Source organism: Dromiciops gliroides, chromosome 3 (assembly GCF_019393635.1).
Source record: "Dromiciops gliroides isolate mDroGli1 chromosome 3, mDroGli1.pri, whole genome shotgun sequence".
Taxonomy (NCBI): Eukaryota; Metazoa; Chordata; class Mammalia; order Microbiotheria; family Microbiotheriidae; genus Dromiciops; species Dromiciops gliroides.
In genome coordinates this window covers 124,911,910-124,934,450 of record NC_057863.1, presented here as the reverse complement: position 1 = coordinate 124,934,450, position 22,541 = coordinate 124,911,910, and the positions used below count along the sequence as shown (strand labels likewise).

The following is a 22,541-nucleotide window of genomic DNA, read 5'->3' as shown; positions in this document are numbered from 1 at the left end:
CTATCTCAGGGAGCCAGTGTCTCCTGCTCCACTTCGGTCCTTGTGAAAGAGAGCGCGAGAGAGCAAGACTCACCCCTTCTTTGTTCCACAAGCCTCCTCTGAAACTGGGAACATCCCATCCACACACACACACACACAGCTCCAAGCTAATTGGCTGATAGCTTTGATAGACAGTACCCATGAGCAAACATCACTTCCTGACACCAAGGAACTGACCTTCCAAGCCACATGACTTGCCCTCAGACGCCTTCTCCTCATGGTGGAACTTTCCTACAGTAACTCTCCAGCAGGTGGTGTCACTCCAATTGTTACAGTCCCCCCTGTGCTTCAAGTGAAGAAACATGATTTCCTCACATGAAGCAATAACATTACAGATGCTTATGACTAACCAAGTAAAGGGAATGAAAAGAGAGAAAAAGGAATTGAGCAACACATTGACAAAGGCTAAAGGGGGCACGCCCCTATTAGCAGGTGGACATCACAAGCAGAAAAATGAGAGGGGGCACTCCCCTTTAGTAAGTGGACATTATAAACAGTGTATACAATGTGGAAAAGGAAAACAGGGAAATGTCCATTTAAGTCTTTGGAAGTCTTTTCTCGGATGATTCTTGGGATGTCCTCTGGGTGTAGTCATGGAATGGAAGACTCTTCAGATGTTTGGATGCTGGTAATCAGTCAGGAAAATTTCCTACAAAATTGAGCTTAACACAACTTTTAAATAGCTTTGTCAATAATCAAATCAAACTGAGAATTCTTAAAAACGTCCAAGGGAATTCAGAATCTTAGTTGTTATACATGAAACATATAATAAAACAAAAGTTGAAACATTCTCTAAAACTTAATATTACTACAGTCCCCACTGTGGAGAATAAATTGAAAAGACAACTGTGATATTAATTTTAAAAATAATTTTTATCTTTGTTTCATCATTTTTTGCATCATCTGCCTAATTATCCTCATGCCATTATGAGAAATTAAAAAATTTAATATAATTGGTAACAGATGTCAAGGCCAAATTCAACACTGTATTTATCATGACACCTGAGATAATTATGGGGGTTACCATAAAAGAACAGAGAAATGATGGGATATGAGCATTCCCACACTTGAGCAATATATACTGCTCATGCAGTATGCCAGGCTTAAAATACTTCCATGCTACTGAACATATTGGAAGAAACTCAGTCAGACTTAATGAGATGCATGGGATTGAGACGTCTATGGCATCAGGCATATAGGAGGGGGCATAGGAGCCAGGTGCAGAATGAGATGGGTGGGATGAAAACTTCCAGCCATCTGTACAATATTGTGGGGAAAATAATTAAACCAAGAGAAACCAACCTCAATGTTTGTCAAAAGCTGTTCCTTCAGCTGTACCTTGACTTCATGCATGTCTCCCCTCATGTGACAGTTCAGTGTCTGCTCTTGCATGTATTCCTCCTGTGATCAAATGGCATCCTGGCCAACTGGCATCTGATAACTCAGAATGAAGGCAATTAATGTCTTAAATGATAAATTCCCATAATCCAAGTCTCATATGGATTTAAAAATTGAGGATAATAATGATTGCAAAAAATGTGAATGTACCTTGACTCAGAATATAATATACAATTAATGCAACAGTTTCAAATACCCCCCCTTTTTTACTAAGTATACAATTACTTTTTGTGAAAAATCAGAACATATTTAAATACAAGTTAAAACACAACACAATTGGGACAGCTAGGTGGTGCAGTGGATAGAGCACCAGTCCTGGATTCAGGAGAACCTGAGTTCAAATCCGGCCTCAGACACTTAACACTTATTAGCTGTGTGACCCTGGGCAAGTCACTTAACCCCAATTGACCTGCTTTAAAAAAAAAAGGAAACACAACACAATCTTAAACGAATAAGACTCTTTACAAAAATAAGCTCATACTATTGAATTCAAAATGTAGTTGCAATAGCATAAACAAAACCCTTATATAACATTTAAAATGACTTTAAAATTAAAAAAATTTTAAAAATACATAAAATACCCAAACAGCATAGTATTATATTATATAATATATCCCTATTTATGGCAATAATAACTTAGATTACATAAATATGAGAAAAGAAAAAACTTTTGCAAATGTTCCCCTCTTTTTAAAAAAATATGCTTATCAAAAATAATACTTCTAGAATCAATTTACACTTGCCATGGCAACGAATTTGCCAGGGAAATGCTTTATAGAGTTTGATCAAATAATCAGTTGGAAAAAAAAAAGCAAATAATTTAGAATATGGGAGCACAATACTCTCAGAATTAACATTATATTATGAAATCAAAACCATCTTGCATTGTTTAAAAAATAGAGATAAATGAATACAACAAAATATACATGGAAAAATAAAAGACAATGAAATTCAAACTGGGGAAATCTAAATGAATATAAACTTAACATTAATAAGAGTATTACAAAATATAAAGTTGATCACATGACTATAAAAAGCTTTTACAAATATTCTCCCACTTTTTTAAAACTAAGTATAAAACAGTCTTAAAAGTGTGAAAATCTCTATGAAAATAAACCCATACTGTTAATTTCAAAATGTAGATGTAATAGCATAGAAATCCTATGTAACCTCTGAACTGACATTATTTCTCTAAGTGAATTTAGAACACTTTTGATTCTGATATCTAAAATCCCCAATACTCATATTAATACCTTGCTGCTTCTACATTTCTGCAAAATATGTACCTCTCTGTGGCAAAAAGAAGCTGAATCTTGAACTATGATGATGAGACTTGTCATGTACATCTGTATTCAGCTTAAGTGTCTCTTGTTTTTTTTCTCTATTGGTCCTTTCATAATACAAATGCTTTATAAGGTTACTAATTAAAGACAAAAGCAGATTACAAAATTATAAACAAAATGAGCATATCTGGAATTTAAAGGGTTTGGGAGAACCACAGCAGGTTGAGTCAGAATCACAGTTTAGTTGGGGTAGGGCTATGGTTGTTTGCTCTTGTAACAGAGTAGAACCTGGAAAAGCAGGTAGAGAAAGGTGTGCATGCACAAGCTCATGACCTGAGAAACGTGGATTATATCTTGTGACTTCCGGGCAGGAGGATCAAGGGGCATGGCCATGGGAGGAGTAGGAGGTGGCACAATGGATAAAGCACCAGCCCTGGATTCAGGAGGACCTGACTTCAAATCTGGCCTCAAACACTTGACACTTACTAGCTGTGTGACCCTGGGCAAGTCACTTAACCCCCATTGCCCTGCCAAAAAAAAGGGAAAAAAAAAAAAAAAGAAATGGTCCCTTGCTTTGGCCCACCAGCCCACATTGATTCTGACAAAGGCACACATTTTACTGATTCTGTTTTATCCCAAATTTACTCTTTCCTGGGAGTAACTCCAAAGTTCCATACACCCTACCATCCACAAAGCTCAGGCCAGGTGGAACATATGAGCTTAAGAGCATGATTGGCAAATTGTGCACTGAAACTCATTTGAAGTGGCCTGATATTCTACCCTTGGCACTGTTCTACCTGCACAGCAGGCTAAGAGGAGAACCACATATATCCTCCTATCCAAACAAAACCTTTTTCCCCAGTATATACATCATTGGTAGGGGGAGATACCTCTGTTGCTTCCTATATACAGGAATTACAAGCCAGACCACAAGAACTCCATGAGGCAGGAGCAGCAGTATAGGCTGGTCCCTTGGACTTCTCCTTACATGATTTGAAACCAGGAAACAGTGTATATATCAAAAATTTTCAGCAGACTAGTGGGACCCAGCCAGCTTGGGAAGGTCCTTTCCAAGGTTTGCTAACAACTCCAACTGCCATCAAAATCGGAGAGAAGGACTCATGGATACATTGCTCCCATGTGAAACCAGTACCAGCACATATAGACCATTGAATTTCATTGTCTCTTATTCTTCCACGTGTATTTTGTTCTATTCATCTATCTCTCCAATTTTGAACCAATGCAGCAAGATGGTTTGGATTTCATAATTACAATATTAATTCTGGGAGGATTGTGCTCCCATATTCTAAATTGTTTATTTTTTCCAACTGACTATTTGATCAATTTCTATAAAGCATTTCCCTGGCAAATTGGTTGCCATGGCAAGTGTAAATTAATTCTGGAAGTATTATTTTTGATAAGCATTTTAAAAAAAAAGAGGGGAACATTTGCAAAAGTTTTTTTCATATTCATGTAATCAAATGTATTATTGCCATAAATAGGGACATATTTTGCAAAATAATATTATAATATGCAATTTGGGGATTTTAGATATTGAAACAAAAAATATTCTAGACTTACTAAAAATTTAATTTAAAAAGTTAGTTTAAATGTTATATAGGGGTTTCTTTTTTATGCTATTGCACCTACTACATTTTGAACTCAATATTACGGACTTATCTTTGTAGAGATTCTTATTCTTTTAAGATTGTGTTTTAATTTGTATTAAAATATGTTCTGATTTTTCACAAAAGTAATTGTATACTTAGTAAAAAAGAGGTTATTACTTGAAATTATTGCATAATTGCATATTATATTCTGAGTCAAGGCACATTCATATTTTTTGCAATCATTATCTTCAATTTTAAAATCCATATTAGACTTGGATTATGGAAATTTATCATTTAAGACATTAATTGCCTTCATTCTGAGTTATCAGATGCCAGTTGGCCAAGATGCCAGCCCGTCACAAGAGGAATACATACAAGAGCAGACATCAAACTGTCAAAAAAGGGGAGATATGCACAAAGTCCAGGTACTGCAGTGCTTTGGGAAAGACCAAGAAAACGGCTGTTGGCAAGAGTTGAGGTTGGATTTTCTTGGTTTAATTTTCCTCCACATGGCACTGGGTGGCTGGGTTATGCCATCTCATTTGACACTTGACTTCAATTCCCCCTCCTATTTGCTTGATATCATGGTCATCTCAATCCTATGCATCTGATTAAGCCTGACTACTCTGTTCTTTTATGGTAACCCCCATAATTATCTCAGATGTCATGATGAATGCATTGTTGGATTTGGCCTTGACATCTGCTACCAATTATATTAGATTCTTTAATTTCTCATAATGGCATGAGCATAATTAGGCAAATGATGCAAAAAGTGATGAAACCCCAAAATTTTTTTTTCTAAATTAATATCACAGTTGTCTTCTCAATTTGTTCTCCACAGTGGGGAGTGTAGTAATATTAAGTTTTAGAGAATGTTTCAATTTTTTGTTTTTATTATATGTTTCATGTGTAACAACTGGACAATCTCTAAAAGATTCTGAATTTCCTTAGACATGTTTTTGAGAACTCTCATTGTTTGATTTGATTATTGGCAAAGGTATTTAAAGTTGTGTTAAGTGCAGTTTTGTAGGAAAATTTCCCAGCTGATTACCAGTATCTGAAATACCTGAAAGACATTCCACAACTACACCCAAAGAACATCCCAGGAATCATCTTAGAAAAGACTTCCAAAGACTTAAATGGACATTTTCCTGTTTTCCTTTTCCACATTGTATACACTGTTTATAATGTCCACTTACTAAAGGGAAGTGCTCCCTTTAGTTTTTCTCTGTTTGTAATGTCCGCCTGCTAAAAGGGGAGTGCCCCCTTTAGCCTTTGTTAATGTGTCATTCAATTTCTTTTTCTTTCTTTTCATTCCCTTTACTTTGTTAATCATAAGTATTTGTAATGCTATTGCTTCATGTGAGGAAATGCTGTTTCTTCACATAAAGCACAGGGGGGAGTGTGAGAATCGGAGCACCACCATCCTGCTGAGAGGGACATTGTAAGAATCAGAGTGCCCCTCTCCTCCCGAAAAGAAAACATGTGACTTGGCATCCACGAGTCGCCTGGCATCTGGAAGTTATGCCTGTAGAACTGCCTGTTTGTCTTGTCAATCAGTGCTACCAGCCAGTTAGTTTGGAGCTGTGTGTGAGGACAGCCCTGCTTCCTGTTTCACAGGGGTCTTCTGAGAGAAGTAGTGGAGGTGGCTGTTGGCGGCAGGGACACACTCTCTCTCTTAGATAGCTAGATGAAGGCTGTCTTTCCTCTCTCTCTCTCTCTTTGCTAACCCCTGATATACTTTAATAAATGCTTAATGCCCAAAGACTGGTGCTAAAGCTTCTAATTTAAGGCGGCCACTCATTAGATTTTTTTTTTTTGGTGGGGCAATGAGGCTTAAGTGACTTGCCCAGGGTCACACAGCTAGCATTCATTAGATTTTAAACATCACAGTTAGAATTTTAGGCTTGTTAAGTGGATTTAAAATCGGTTGGATGACTAGGTGTAAAACATGTTGATTGATGATTTGATGTTTTCCTTGAGCAAGAGCTCCAGTTGGAGTACTCCTGAGAGGTATATCTTTGGTCTGCTGCTGTTCCCTGTTTTCCTTAGTGACCCAGATAAAGACATAGATAGCAGATTTATTTATCTTATTGGGAAGAAGATCGATTGTTTTGAATATATAGCTGTGAAGATAGGCATTAGTGACTGATTTGGAATGAAATTTGTTCTATGATATATTTCATATTTCTTCTGATTTTTTTTTAGGCCTTTATCCACCAAGAGCCAAACTAGTAATACAGAGACATCTCTCATCATTGACAGATAATGAACAGGCTGACATTTTTGAACGTGTTCAGGTAATAAGATTAAAAAAATTTAAAAGTTGGAGATATGTAATAGTAAGTGACAGCACCTGACTATGTGTTTACAAGATTATTTTACTCTTATTCCCCTTACTAAAGTTACAGATGGATGGGTCATGTTCTTATCACTTAATAAGTCATTTCTAAAGTGTAAATATAGACTTTACTGTAAAAAATAGCTAATATTTTATTTGCTTAGTATTGATATTTTCTTTTCCAGCCAAATTAAGAGTGAGAATAACTAAAATAATAGAAGCTCCATTGCTAAAAAGTTGTTTTTGTTTTGTTCTGTTATTTTCATCAGAAAATGAAGCCAGTAAATGACCAAGAAGAAAATGAACTTGTAATTCTGCATTTGAGGCAATTGTGTGAAACTAAACAAAAGACCCACATCCATATTGGAGAAAATCAGTCGGTAAAATGTTTTTTTTTTTCTTCTCTTAGTTGGTCTATGTCTATATAAAGTCCACCACTATAATATTGAGGGGTCTTTTGAAAATTGCTCAGATTTAGCCAAAATAGCAGAAGGGGTAAACGAAAATTTTCTTTACCTTAAATTCTAGTATTCCTTTGCACTAAAATCCTGGGAACTATATATACTTTTTGTAGATCTTTCAGTTTTTGGAAGTTTTATAGGAAAGCTACTAACTGCATTAGAACTATGATTTTAAAAAACATTGTTTTATTGATTTTAAAAAAAAAAGATTAGAATGTTTCTGGAATAGAATCAGATGACATATGTGTATAAATAATACAGGACACTAGAGCTATTAGGTGTATTATTTTGTTTTGGTTTTCTGATTAACCTAATAGAGACTGCAGGGTAGTCATGAGATCATTGGATTTGGAGTCATAAGACCTAGGTTTAAGCCCTTTTACTGCCTTTTAGTAACTTTGTGATCTCAAGCAAGTCCATTAACCTCATTGAGCCTTCTTTTTCTTATCTGTAAAATTATACTACCCAACTCACAAGATTTGTCATGCAGGTACAAATGTGAACTCTAAGTAATGTTATTTGAATAAATTCTTAGGAACCCTGCAAGGTACATCAGCAGAACAAGAAGTAGTAACATGATCCTATGTTTATGAAAACTCCTTCCACAAACTAAATCACAGTTTAGCTCTTTTAACCATACTCATTCTGGGGGAGAGGAACATTAGGCACAGTATAATCTTTAAACAAAATGACGTTACAAATAAATGCAAAGTAAACACAGATACTGTTTCTTGTTTTACCATACAAAGATCAGTTCATAATTTGTTATGCTGAAGGGACATGGGAAAGAGCATGAACTTTGTGCCAAAAGTAGCTTTCCCTCTTGACATTTTTATTTCTTCTGGTGGTATCATCAGTAAATTTTAGAGTCATCTATGGTTCATACTCTCCAGTCATATCTAGTCAGTCACCAGGTGCTCTTTATTCTTTCATCATATCTTGCATGTGTCCCTTCCATTTCATTTTCATTGTTGTCAGCCTAGCTGAGGCCCTTATCACTTTGTATTTTCTCTGGCTGTCCCTCATACATGTAATATGCCCTCTCCTCATCTTTTTTAAAGCTTTTTTCCAATCCTTAATTCTAGTGCCTTCTCTCTGTTGAATATTTTCTATTTATCCTGTATGTAGCTTAATGGGATGTATTTATTTTCTTGTTGTCTCCATTAGCTTGTTAGCTCCCCAGAGGGCAGGGGCTTTCTTTAGCCTTTCTTTGTATCAGGAGTACTAAGCATTGCTGTTGTTCAGTTCTTTAGTCATGTCTAACTCTTGATATATTGAACCTATGGAAAATAGGGGGTTAGGTTCATGGGACCACCAAAAATTCTAATTTTTTGCTGAGATTGCTGAAAATACATGCTTCTGCATTTAATTTCTTATAACAAAACATTAATTCTGATAATATGTATTTTACTTAATACAATAACCATGAAAAAAACCATAAAATACAGGGTAGAGGAGAGGCAGTGCTGAACAGGAAGGGTCTGGGGCAGTGATAGCAGAAGAACTTGGAGGTGAAAAAGAGAAGGGGGCAACCTGCCATTTTTAAACTCCCTTTTGACTCTTTTCCCCATAAAAAGTACATGCCTTAGGGTGAATCCCCAGCCTCAAGTCTGACCTCAGAAGTCTGACTGTCTCTCCTCATGGCCACACCCTGGGAGCTGCATGGGCAGAGGTGGGAGATGAGACACTAGACTGCCCTAGCATCAATGAGAAGCTAGGATAACCACCATCTCATTTACCCTTTTTTCCAATTCCCACAGTGTGTACTTAAAAGGTTACACAAGTCCTTTCTAGAGCAGATTCACAGACGCTTTTATGAATACTTTTCTTCTTTTTGTGGATATAAACTTATACTCATTGGGCCTCTCTTTGTTTTCTCTACCACACATAGCCTAGAATGTGTGCAGTTACCAACATGAAAGTGGAAATGAATAAAATCACGTGAAATCTTGAAGTCACAACAGTTAAAGACGGGCCCATTGAGGACTGACTGTGTCTTGCACATAGCTGGTGTTCTGTTGTAGTATAGATAGAGGTCATCATGTCCCATCCCTTCTTTTTGTGGGTGAGGAAACTGAGGCATTAAATCTAATACCTTCATTTTAAAGAGTTTACAGATAAGGAAACCTAGGCATAGAAAGATTAAGAAACCTGCCCATGTACAAGTTAACTGGCTGATAAACGCTTTACCTGTGTGCTTTTGGTGCAGCTATGCAAGAACCTTTAGATAAAGAATGTAGGTCCACTTATTCTCTGGTACTTTGTCCCTTTGAATGTCTTGCTGCTGTTTTCCTCGGCCTGCTTCACATAAAACCATACAGCTTATAAAAAGTCAGATTATAGTGGTAATCAAAACAATATCAGTGACTCTCAGCCTATCAAAATTTAATCACTTCTTATTACCTCTGGAAGAAATGCACCATAAAGACTTGCACTTTTTATCTTAATTCCTTCTTTATATTTGCTCTTAACACCTGAAAGTTGTGTTCTTTATATGCCACTTCTATACAATTAGAACCACTGACATGTACCCTTTATTTAGGTACAGTAGGATTCTTAGGGTGCCTAAGATGTACAATAACCCAAGAGAAGGAAGAAGGCAAGCATGATTAAATGTTACAGTGAAAAGAACATTGTGTTAGGAGTTAGAACACTAACCTCTAAGCCCAGTTCTCCCTTACCTTGTCAAATTACCTGGTACTGGTTGCTTCACCACTTCAGACTTTAGTGTCTTGATTTAGGATGGGGGGTTGTTGAGGGAGGTCAAGACTAGAGATTTTCTTCTTTTTTTTGCAGGGCAATGAGGGTTAAGTGACTTGCCCAGGGTCACACAGCTAGTAAGTGTCAAGTGTATGAGGCCAGGTTTGAACTCAGGTCGTCCTGAATCCAGGGCCGGTGCTTTATCCACTGCGCCACCTACCTGCCCCAAGACTAGAGGTCCCTGTTTCTATGATTCTGTTTCAGAATTAAAATTCATCTTTGTTCTTTTACAGACTCTTTCTAATAATACAGTTCCTGAAAATGTGGGTAGCAGTGGCAGATTCAAACTTGACATTTTGAAAAACAAAGCTAAGAGATCCTTGACCAGCTCTCTGGAAAATATCTTCTCAAGGGTAAGTTTTACAAGCTAGAGTTAAGTACTTTTCCATGTAATATTGACTGTAAATCAATGCACACTTTCATCTTCTTATAAATAGGCTAACAGACTCTTAACTTGTCATCATCAAAATTAATACCTTTATTTAAGTGAACTCTAAAGAAAATTGCAAACATGATCTTTTATATATGGTGTTATTATGTCATTCTTGTACTTGAATTATTTGTAGAGTTTGAATAGTAGAGACACATACATAGAAAAGTGGAAAGTGGAAATAGGATATTGAAATTTTAATGCTTCAAGAATCAGTGTATTCAGGGGGCAGCTAGGTGGCGCAGTGGATAAAGCACCGGCCCTGGATTCAGGAGCTCCTGAGTTCAAATCCAGCCTCAGACACTTGACACTTCCTAGCTGTGTGACCCTGGGCAAGTCACTTGACCCCCATTGCCCCGCCAAAAAAAAAAAGAATCAGTGTATTCTACATAAAATTGTTATGGAATTTGTACTTGTCTTGGATCTAAAGTAAAATCTTGAAACTGAAGAAGTCTATATTGCGGGAAATAAATTTATTAGAATATTGCTTATACTTTAATATTAATAATAGAGTTAGAGTGTCTTTCAAGAATGCAATAAAATGATCATTGTAGATTTAACTCATGTCAAACAACCTACAAAGCCTTCTCAGGGTATCAAATCAATTAGCCAACACTTATAATGTGCTGAAGGGCCCATACTCAGGTGGTAGTTGTGTGAGTGGAGAGAAGGGAAGCTATATCAGACATGTTATAAAGGTAGAAATAAGACATGGCAGCAGATTGGGAATGTGGGGTGAATGCTAGTGAGCAGTCAAAAGATGACATCCAAGTTTCATGTCTGAATAACTAGGAGAATGGTGGTGTCATTCACAATAATAGGAAAGTTAGGAAGAGGGGAGGGTTTGAGGAAGAAAGATAATGACTTTTGTTTTGGACACATTGAGTTTGAGATGTCTATGGGACATCCAGTTTGAGATTTATAAGAGGCAGATGATGATGGGAAACTGGAAGTCAGGAGAGTGGTTGGGGCTGGATATCTGAATCTGAGAATCATTAGCATAGAGAAGATATTTGAAGCCACAGAAGCTGATGAGAGCACCAGGTGAGAAAGTATAGAGCAAAAGATCTTAACCTTTTTGTGGCATGCCAGTCTGGTGAGGTCCATGGACCCTTTCTCACGGTAATGTTTTCGAATGCATAAAATAAAATACCTAGGATTACAAATGAACCTTGGGGAAGGAGAAAGAAGGTGACCAAGTAGAGAGCCTTGGCTTGACTGAAGGAAGATCCAGCCAAGAAGACTGAGGAAGAGTGGTCAAACAAGTGGGAAAGGAACTATTGGAGAGCAGTCAAATAAATTTAGGGGGTATTTATGAGAAGAAAGTGACTTACAGGGTAAAAGTTTGCAGAGAGGTCAAGAAAGATGAGGCTTAAGAAAATGCCATTAGATTTGGCAATTAAAAGATCATTGGTAACTTTGGAAAGAGCAGTATCATTTGAATAAGTTCAGAAGCTAGATTGCACAATGTTTAGAAGAGAGTGAAAAGAGAGGAAGTGAAGGTACTGATTGTGGATGGCTTTTCCCAAAAGTTTTGATATGAAAGAGAGGAGAAATATAGCATGATAGCTGGCAGGGATGGTCAGACAAGTGAAGGTTTTTTAAGGTTGCATAGACATGGGCATGTTTGTAGGGAAGGAAGATATTGAAGATTAATGTGGGGATAACAAAGAGCAAATCTGCTGGAGACAGTGAGATGAAATGGGATCAAGGGCACATTGATAGGGATTTGTCTGGAGGAGGAGTAGGGCCAAATCTGTGTGTGGAGTGAAGAAGAGAGGCAGAGGTAAAGTCATCTGGGCGATAGAAGATGAGGAGGAGCAGACAAGCTTTTGGTGAATAACTTTTGTTTTTTTGCTAAGATTATGACAAGATTCTCAACTGAGAGTGCAGTATGGAGTTTGAGGAGAGATAAAAAGGTATGCAATTAATTAGGGTATGTTTTAGTGACATGAATTTGTAGTGGACCCAGACATTATGGTGTGTTTTTGTTTTTGTTTTTTTTTTCTGGGGCAATGAGGGTTAAGTGACTTGCCCAGGGTCACACAGCTAGCAAGTGTCAAGTGTCTGAGTTTGGATTTGAACTCAGGTCCTTCTGAATCCAGGGCCATTGCTTTATCCACTGTGCTACCTAGCTGTTCCTATTATGGTTTTATGGTATTTTCCGACTCTGCTCAGCAGCAGAGGAATATGAACAATGAGAATAATCCAAGGATATAATTTTTTTAGGTATAATCAGTGATATAATAAGGGGGTGAGGAAAAGTACTTGAGTGTAGAGGATAGTATATTATTTGAATTGTTTCCTAAGACCAAAGTCCGTGCAAGCTTGGGAGAAGTGATCCATCAAGGTCTGCAATTCACGCTCTGAGTGACAGGCAAGTGCAGCATCATTGGTGAAAAGCAGGTCTCTAAGGGTGCTACCTCTCACTCTGGTTTTGGATCTCAGACGTGAAACATTGAATAAGCCTCCGTCTGACCGGGAATGCAGATAGATGCCATCAGTTGACGAACCAAAAGCATGGCGTAACAGCATGGAGAAGAAAATTCCAAACAGTGTGGGAGCTAGCACGCGTCGTTGCTTGACTCCACTGTTTATGCTGAGTGCTTCAGAGGTGTTGCCTTCGAACTGTACGACACCCTGGATGTTGCAATGAAAGGAGTGAATCAGGCTATGGAGTTTAGGAGGGCAACCAATTCTCGAGAGAATTTCGAAAAGACCTTCTCTGTTAACCTTATCAAATGCTTTGGTCAGGTCTATGAAGGCAATGAAGAGGGGTTTTCTTTGTTTTCTGCACTTTTCTTGCAGTTGGCAAAGCGAGAAAATCATATCAATAGTTGACCTCCCTGCTTGAAAGCCTCATTGTGATTCGGGGTAAACATGGTCGGCAAGTTTACACAGTCTAAGCAAGATGACCTTGGCAAACATCTTCCCAATGATGCTGAGAAGTGAAATTCCTCTGTAGTTGTTACAGTCACTCCTGTCTCCACTGTTCTTATGAAGAGTAATTATATGGGCATCACGCATATCCTGTGACATTTCACCTTCTTTCCAACACAGGTACAACAATTCATGCAGGGGTTTTAAGAGAACGTTTTTAGAGCATTTGATCAATTCAGCTGTGATACCATCTGCACCAGGAACTTTTCCACATCTTAGGGAGCTAATTGCGTTCTCAAGTCCCTCAAGTGTGGATACATTGTCCAACTCCTGTAGTACAGGGAAGGACTTCATTAATCTTAAAAAGACAAAAGTCATGTGTCAGAGTGCTGTGTCACTTCCATTGATACACATCGGTAGCTGCCAGTTGGATGTCATAAGCCAATTCTTGTATCTTGGTTCTATTGTCAGTGACAATTTGTCACTTGATTCTGAGATTAATCAGAGGATTGGGAAAGCTACTTCAACCATGGCTAAGCTTGCCAAGCGTGTCTGGGCAAACAGTGAACTGACAAGATGAACCAAATTTGCCATCTATAGAGCATGCGTCCTGAGTACCTTACTGTATGGCAGCAAAACATGGACTACAAACACTAGACAACAGAAGAAGCTTAACAGCTTCCACATGTGCTGCCTTTGGCGCATCCTTGGCATATCCTGGTCAGATAGGATCACCAACACAGAAGTGCTCCAACACACGCAACTTCCGAGCATCTACACGCTACTGAAACAAAGACAGCTGCACTGGTTCAGTCATGTGCACCACATGCAAGATGGGTGCATTCCTAAAGACCTACTCTATGGCGAGTTAGCCCCAGGCCAAAGACCTGCTGGACGCCCCCAGTTTCGCTACAGAGATGTATGCAAGCAAGACTTGAGGGCTCTGGGAATAGACATCTGCAGCTAGGAGGAGATGGCCAAGGACCACGCCCATTGGAGTTCAGTACTCAGGAGCAGCTTGCACGCAGCTGAGATGGGCCTCCAAGCTCTGGAGGAAGAAAAACGAATGAGACGAAGGAACTGATGGGCAACAGAGAACGCAGTTTTCCAATGTCCTCGTTGTGGCAGGAGCTGCGGCTCCCGTATCAGAGTACACAGCCACACTGTGGCCTGTGGCTCTTCAAGGCGTTGATCCATGGTCATCCGTGACTGTTGGAAGCCTACTACTACTACTATTCCCTAAGACATTGTGTTAGATAAAGGAAGAAAGTGTAGCCAATGCGAGTTGATGGCCTGGGGGAAAAAACCAAGGGATGAAGGATTGGAGATTACAATGATAATGAGTCACAAGGTAGAGGGGAAAATGGAAGAATATAAGACTATGATTATATAAAGGAATTTTAGGGATAATGAACATGAAAGTACAACGCTTATGAGTGATGGCAAGATTTTGTGCATGACCATTTGTGTGTAGTTATGGAGGAATGGAGGAGTAGAAAATGAGTACATTGAGGAACTAGGAATTTAGGGTATTTGAGGGAGTATCAATATGTATGATGAAGTCTCCTAGTATGAGTACAGGAGATGGAGAGGAGAAAAATAACATCAGCCAGTTATTGAACTCATTGAAGAAGAAACATTTCCTAGGGTTTCAAGAAAACAGCTACTGGAATCTTGATGGAAGAAATAAATATGTACTAGAAGCAGCAACTGGAAACAAGGAATATTTCAACTGTCCCACTGTAATCAGTGAGTGGAGGGGAGGGCAGGAGTGAAACTGAAGCTAACATTGGAAAGGATGGCCAGGGATGCAGGAGGGAGCCAGATCTCTAGAAGATGGAAAGAGTGAAAAAGGAAAGATTTAAGATGAAAGCAAGCTTGTTAACTACAGAACAAGCATTTCAGAGAGCACAGTAAAATGAGTAAGTAAATCTCAAGTGGGGCATTTGGAAGGTAGTTTGAAGGGAATGAGTAAGGGATCAGGTAGTAGGGAACGGCATTTTGTACAGTGACAACTGGGAGTTCAGAATCACTTAAATGAAGAAAGTATGAGCTAAGTGGTAGCTATTATGAGTGGAGAAATGAGGGCAGATATGAGAGATGTAAAGATTTAGAACTAGAAGAACCTCAGAGGCATTTGTATACGGGAGCAGGATGAGTGAGAGTGAAGATAGTGAAAGTTTACCCTGAGGTTTTGAAACTAGTGAGGTTTTGAATTTTGAAGCGATTGGAACTGTGGTGTCTGTTTTTGCAAAAAAAGTAAGTTAAGACCAAGAGTTACTAAGTTGGGGTCTGTGAACTTTAAAAAGTAAAAATAAAAAATATATGTAACTATTTCAGCAAAATTGGTTGCCTTTATAGTTCTATGCATTTAAAAATGTTATTCTGAGAAGGAGTATTTGGTTCCACCAGATTGCCAAAGGGTGGGGGAGGAGAGGTCTGAAACACTAAAAAGGTTAAAAACCCTGGCTTTTGGAGGAAAGATAATGTGTTCTGTCATGGGCTCTTGAGTGTGAGATGCCTATGGCCATCTAGGTTGGTGGAAAGTGTTCAGCAGATTTGTTGGTGCTGTGACATTGCAGATTATGAGAGAGATTAAAGACTCCTCTGCATAAATAGTTTAAGACTTTTCTGAGTGAGATTCAGAGATGAGAGCAAATCATTGCTGTATTTACCAACTACAGTTATCCCTTCCACATTGTGACCTTCCCCATTGTACTTTTGACCTATCGTGAGTCAGCATAAGTAATTGAATGGGAATTTTTTGGGAGTTTTGCAGAAGCCCCAGACAACACATAAAGGCCAGCAGATGACACAGAGCATATAGCCAAATACTTAACCCAAATTTTACAATAAGGTACTGCAAATATCCTACAAAAGAAAAAGAAAAATATTCAGATTTCTTCTCTGGTACAAAGGGGAGGTGAAAAAATTTTATGAATATTTTCCAGATCACAGGGGTGCCCCTCTTAATCCCTTCAATATGGAAAGGATAACTGCATTTCATATAAGTAACGTGGTGGTGCCATGGATAGAGCACCAGGCCTGGAGTCAGGAAGATCTGAGTTCAAATTTGGCTTCAGACACTTATTAGCTGGGTAACTGTTCAAGTCACTTAATCCTGTTTGCCTCAGTTTCCCTATCTGTGCCTGGGCTAGAGCTCCAATATCTTTCCCAAGAAAACCCCAAATGGAGGCACAAAGAGTTGGATATGACTGAAAAACAACTCAACAATAAAAATGTCGCAGGAACTAAGTTCATGAAGAATACAGTACAGTTGATGTATATCATATATATTCTGGGAAGGTATAAATTATGATTGTGTAAAATAATGGTTTTGAAAACTGTAGATACAAACATGTTTCATATCTACAGTAGATGGTAAGGGTAGAAAGAGTGATGTCAGTTTGCAAGTGTTTTGATTCCACAATATAATGCTTTAAAAAAGAATAATATTATATACTTCATTATATTTTGTGAGGATGCCTCTTCTGGTTATTCTCCAAACAGGCACAGCAGTAAGGGTTTAATATAATGCATAAATGCCTTTTACCACTTTAAAGATAGATTTTTGCATATACAGGGGTACAGAATGATATTATGAATTGGTAGTTTCTTAACCAATTAAAGTATTTAAAATAATAGTAAGCATCAGACAGCATATGATACAGATTTGTAAGAGATTATAATAGAAACTATGTCCTGGAGTATAGATGCTGATTGAACCATACTATTTCTTTTGTTTTAGGTGCTGTTGTTTTTTTTCTTTCTATTTTGAGGTTTTGCATCACTGCTCTGATTTTTTCTCTTGTAACAGGATTAATGCAGAAATAGGATTAATGTTATTATGTGTATATATATATGTGTGTGTATATATATATATCTATATGTATATGTATAGAGATATATAGATATAACCTATATCAGATTACCTGCTGTCTAGGGGAGGGGGGAGGGAGGGGAGGGAGGGAGAAAAATCTGAAATTGTAAAGTTTGTATAAACAAAAGTTGAGAACTATCTTTACATGTAATGGAAAAAATAAAATACCTTATACATAAAAAAAAAGAAATAGTCACTTAATGTATTTATAATATCTAAAATAGCTATAGTTGAGCCACGATTTTTAACATTAATAAATAATACAAACACATTTGGAAAAAAAAAGAAACTATGTCCTACAGTAGGAAACTAGTTAGCTTTAGGAATTTTGCATATTTGTATAATAGAAAATTAAGGGAAAAATTTCTGATATAATTTTGTAGCCATTGTTTTTCTTTATTTTGGGGGGGAGGGGCTGGTGTTCAAAGTGCTTTCTAGACATTAACATTAGTCTGTGAGTCTTGAAGATTAGTTTTAGAGCTTAACCCTCCAAGGGAGTTCAATGGTGAATGTGTGAACATTTACAGTTGTGCTGATATATATCTTGCTATTGGACCCAGGTGACCCTGGATAAGAGAGTGAGGCTGGTGACTGCAGAGCTCTCCCTCACTTAAATCCAATTCACCACAAGTCATGACATCACCTCCCAATGTCATTGTCCTCTTTGAGAATAAAGGACAAACAAGGACAATTTTTTTTAAAGAAAAAATGAGGAAAGCTTATCAATAAATTAAAAAATTTGCAAAATAAAATATGCCAAAGTCAACATCCCACCATTTTTAAATTTTTTCTAGTTATTTCCCTGACCCCAATTACTTCACTTTTATTTTGAATATATTTTGTATTTACTGATCTGTGAAGATGTATTCCACCTCCTCTCCCCCCTCCCCCTATCCCTACCCCCAGTAAAAGGTAAGCTGTTGGGGGAAGCTAAATAGCACAGTGGATAAAGCACCGGCCCTGAATTCAGAAGTACCTGAGTTCAAATCCGGCCTCGGACACTTGACCCTTACTGGCTGTGTGACCCTGGGCAAGTCACTTAACCCCCATTGCCGTGCAAAAAAAAAAAAAAGGTAAGCTGTTTGAGGGTAGGGACCATCTGGCTTTTGTGTTTGTATATCCAACATTTAACACAGTCTGGTGCATAGAAGGTATTTAATAATGCCTTTTAATTAATCCTAGTTCTGTGAATTGGAAAGATTGAGATATTAAATTATTTTGTAAATAAATAACCCAAGAATCCTCTGATAAAATATAAATGAAAGAATCATTTTTTCTTCAGTACAACTACAGGTCTTTTGTGGCAATTGCTGGCATATGAAGTAGGGTCTTTAAAATGGAATGAAGCAAATGATATTTGAATAAAAGTGAGGTGCTCTCATCTAATACCAATGATCTTCATTTCTCAGTAACCTGTGGAACTCCCTAATGCTAGTACAGGAAATTGTGAGTGTGTGTGTTTGTGCTCATACTATACTGTTCTTCCAAAAAAACCCCCAAAGCATCAAATATTTAATGATTTGAAGGTGTATTAATTCCTTATTACCATACGTGGAACTTGTTATTATCTTCATATCAAGAAATCTGTATTTTAACAAAAAGAAATTGCCTGCTAAGTTTTTTTCAGTATACTATAAAGACATCTGTCTAATCTATCCTCATATATTATATTTTTAACTAATTGTAATTATAATTATATAATAAAATACCACATAATTTTATATTATGCAGTTATATATTATATACACCAATATGATACACATAATAATATATTAATAAGAAATATTATTAATTATATATAAATATACAATCATTACACATTACTATACTATTATAGAATGTTATGGCATAACAGAATAATATATAACATATTGTATCATATAATTTAATATAATATTATGTTATTATAATATAACATTGTAAAGAATTGGTCACCACAACATTTTACAATTATATATTATATAATTATAATTATAATGACTAAGTCAGATTCACTGGGCCTCTTTATGTTCAAAGATCCTAGTTTAATGAACTATGGAGAAAACAATGCTGTAAAAACATGAATTCCACTTGTAGGTAATAATTCCTTCTATTGGTATATGGTGCATTAAGGCTAGACAGCTACTTATCCTGGGGTGTTGTAGAGTAATTTTATGTTTCAGTTGAGGATTTGATTAGGGTCATAGGATCAAGGAACTGGAAGAGACTTTGGAGGTCACCTTGTTCAACCCACTTCTTTTTTTTGTTTTGTTTTGTTTTTTTTTTTTGGTGAGGCAATTGGGGTGAAGTGACTTGCCCAGGGTCACACAGCTAGTAAATGTTAAGTGTCTGAGGCTGGATTTGAACTCAGGTACTCCTGACTCCAGGGCCGGTGCTCTATCCACTGCGCCACCCAGCTGCCCCTCAACCCACTTCTTTTACAGAGAGGGAGATGATTAGAAACCCTGAGATCCTTTGTAGTTCCAGTATCCTATGCCCCTTTGATAGTTTGACATCTTTCTTATTTAATGTTCAAGGTGATTTGAAATCCTTCCTCTCTACCCCACCAAGTTCTCATGCCTGCACTGGAAAGACTGACATAGCCTGTAAGCCATCCCTAGTAGTAGAGCAGCAGATTTGTTTTGGTCAAGGTGGTGCACTGTAGACTTTGCATTTCAGATTGTGAGACCTAACAAGGTCTTACACCATGCAAAAAAAAAAAAAGAATAAGCTTATTTTTTGTCATTTGGAAATAGTTTGTGTAATATTCTGGGTTATTTAGTGAAAGTGTGTTTTTGTTGTTGTTGTTGCGTATCCAGACTTGCCCGTTTCTTTTCTCTGGGTTGTGTAGTTAGTATAAGGCTGACATTTCTAGTCATATGGTTTGGCTCACAATCACTACTATTTTTAGATGTCAGGATATTTTGTGTAGCTAACTACAGTTGTTTGTGAAGTAGGATTGCTGTTAAATTTGTAGAGAAGCTCATTAGTAATTCAAAATTAGTCCAAAGGGAAGTATTGATAATGCCAGCTATCCAGCTATAAGCATATTTCAAAGTAAGGGCCTGGGGGCAGCTAGGTGGAGAAGTGGATAAGGCACCAGCCCTGGATTCAGGAGGACCTGAGTTCAAATCCAGCCTCAGATGCTTGACACTTACTAGCTCTGTGACCCTGGGCAAGTCACTTAACCCTCATTGCCTTGAAAAACAAACAAACAAAAAAACAGAAAAGAAAGAAAAAGAAAAAAAATCCTTGGAAGGGTCTAACAAGAGAAGCTGGTTTTCAATTATGTCTTTTTTTCAGTATAACATTTGGCTTCACCTGCTTAAAACACATAGTCTCCTTGGCAGGTCAGACTAGAATTGTAAAATAAATGTTCTGTCTTTTATTATATGAAAAACTATGACTATGACAAGCCACTGTTAGTAAAGCAAGCTCTTTGAGGCTTTTTCTCTCTAGCAGTGGTAATTTTGTATTATATTGTTTAGAAGGAAAGAAGTAATGAATGAACAAAAGAAGGAAGGAAGAAAATAAGCATTTATTAAATGTCTACTATGTGCTAGGCACTATTCTAAGCACTTTTCAAATAATATCTCACTTGATCCTTACAAGAACCACCCTGAAAGGGAGGCACTATTATTCCCATTTTACAGTTGAGGAAAATTAGGTAGATAGAGGTCCAATGACTTGCCTAGGGTCTCACAGTTAGTAAATGTGTCTGAGGCTGGATTTGAACTCATCTCCCTGACTCAAGGCCCATTACTCTGTATACTGTACTACCCAGTGTATGAGCAGTCAGGAGGCAAATTTAGACTCTGATCATGGCCCTTACTTGATATGACTTTGAACAAGTCACTCAATTCTTCCGAAATTCACTTTCCACATCTGTAAATTGGGGATAATAATAATGTCTTTGGTAATAAAAGACTGAAGAGAACTCATTGTTATGCTGTGGAATTCATTTATCTAATCCATCCCCTTTCCTTCAGATAGGATAGCACTTAAATAATCTAAAACAGTTGATGGTTAACCTTGAGGAATAGTGTTTTTTAAAATTCCAACATAAGCTTACATATTTTTGGTTTTAATTTGGTTATAATTTCATTTTAATTTAATAAATAGTCCCCATTTTCCTGTATTAAAAGCTTTTCATATATTTGAAAACTGTTATTAGATTGTCCTCTTTTCCTTCTCTTGAGCTTTCCATCAAAGTTTTATTTGCCTAGCCATTATTTAACTTCATGGCTCATCTTTGAATCCCATTCAGGTTCATTGATACTTTTTCTAGTTGTAAACCTGGATATTTTCTAGTGTTCTAGTAAGGACCTTTCCAGGGCAAAGTATATTGGAAGAAAGATATTTCTCATGTGCTCTGCTTCTGTTTACATTTATTGCAGTATAATCCTTGTGTTTTTAACTAAAGTACTATATTGTTGACTCAGGAAAAAAAATAGAAATCCTGGCCAGGTATGCAAGGTTTAAAAAAAAAAAAACCCAAACCAATAAATTTTCCCTTTTACTTACACAGAAGACTATATACACAATAGGAGAAGTGGATACATATCTGACTGGCATACCATTCATTCAGGTACTTTATTTAGGCTATCATATTTTGATACCTCAGGTTTTCTTTTTTTATGTACAAAAGTAAATCATTGGGGCAGCTAGGTGGTGCAGTGGATAAAGCACTGGCCCTGGATTCAGGAGGACCTGAGTTCAAATCCGGCCTCAAACACTTGACACTTACTAGCTGTGTGACCCTGGGCAAGTCACTTAACCCTCATTGCCCTGCCCCCCCCCCCCAAAAAAAGTAAATCATTTCTGGAATTTCAGCTTTCTAAAGATACATTAAGCTAATATGTATGTAATGTTATGAATCCTAAGCACATATTTCACAAAGATCTAGAATTAATAGATTTTTTTTTAAAACAAATTCAAGGTCCCATTTTAGTACTGGGGATAGGGATTTTCTTTTTGGCCAATAAAGCAAGGTAGGTAGACTGCTGAGAATTTCCTAGTTAGGACTACTTACCCAGAATCTGGTAAGTGTTATATTTTTTGCCTATTCTCCTGTTGTTCCTGAAATGATAATATTTCAAACACCTTCCTCATAAGGTTATTGTGAGAAAAGTGCTTTATAAATCTTCAAAATGTTATATAATTATGATTCAGTTGAGTTACTATTAACCTGCTATCCTTAGTGTCACGGATCTAATTGTCTGATGTCTTGGGTTCATCTCCCTATTGTTGGCTCATTGTGTTGTGGGGACTATAATTATACCTATGACTAAAAAATTTGGGAAAATTTAACCTATAATTTCCTATATACCTATTCCTTGCTTATGTTGAGAAGTAAGAGCTTATAATTTTAAATTTTCTTTCAAATTAAGTATTCTTATATAGTGGATAGAGCATTGGGCCTAGAGTCAGGAAGACCTGAGTTCAAATGAAGACTCATATACTTACTAGCTGTGTGACTC

The 22,541-nt window shown here is 37.1% G+C and overlaps 1 protein-coding gene across 7 annotated transcripts in view; it reads left to right on the top strand.

Moving 5' to 3' along the window:
* Positions 1-22,541, top strand: part of TBC1D4 (TBC1 domain family member 4) — a 215,230-nt gene that overhangs the window by 139,672 nt on the left and 53,017 nt on the right. For all 7 annotated transcript variants that reach the window (XM_043996158.1, XM_043996157.1, XM_043996156.1 and 4 more), the window contains exons 6-8: positions 6,539-6,630; positions 6,941-7,051; positions 10,126-10,245. In XM_043996158.1, the coding sequence (XP_043852093.1) occupies positions 6,539-6,630; positions 6,941-7,051; positions 10,126-10,245 (323 nt within the window). The remainder of the gene's footprint in view (positions 1-6,538; positions 6,631-6,940; positions 7,052-10,125; positions 10,246-22,541) is intronic.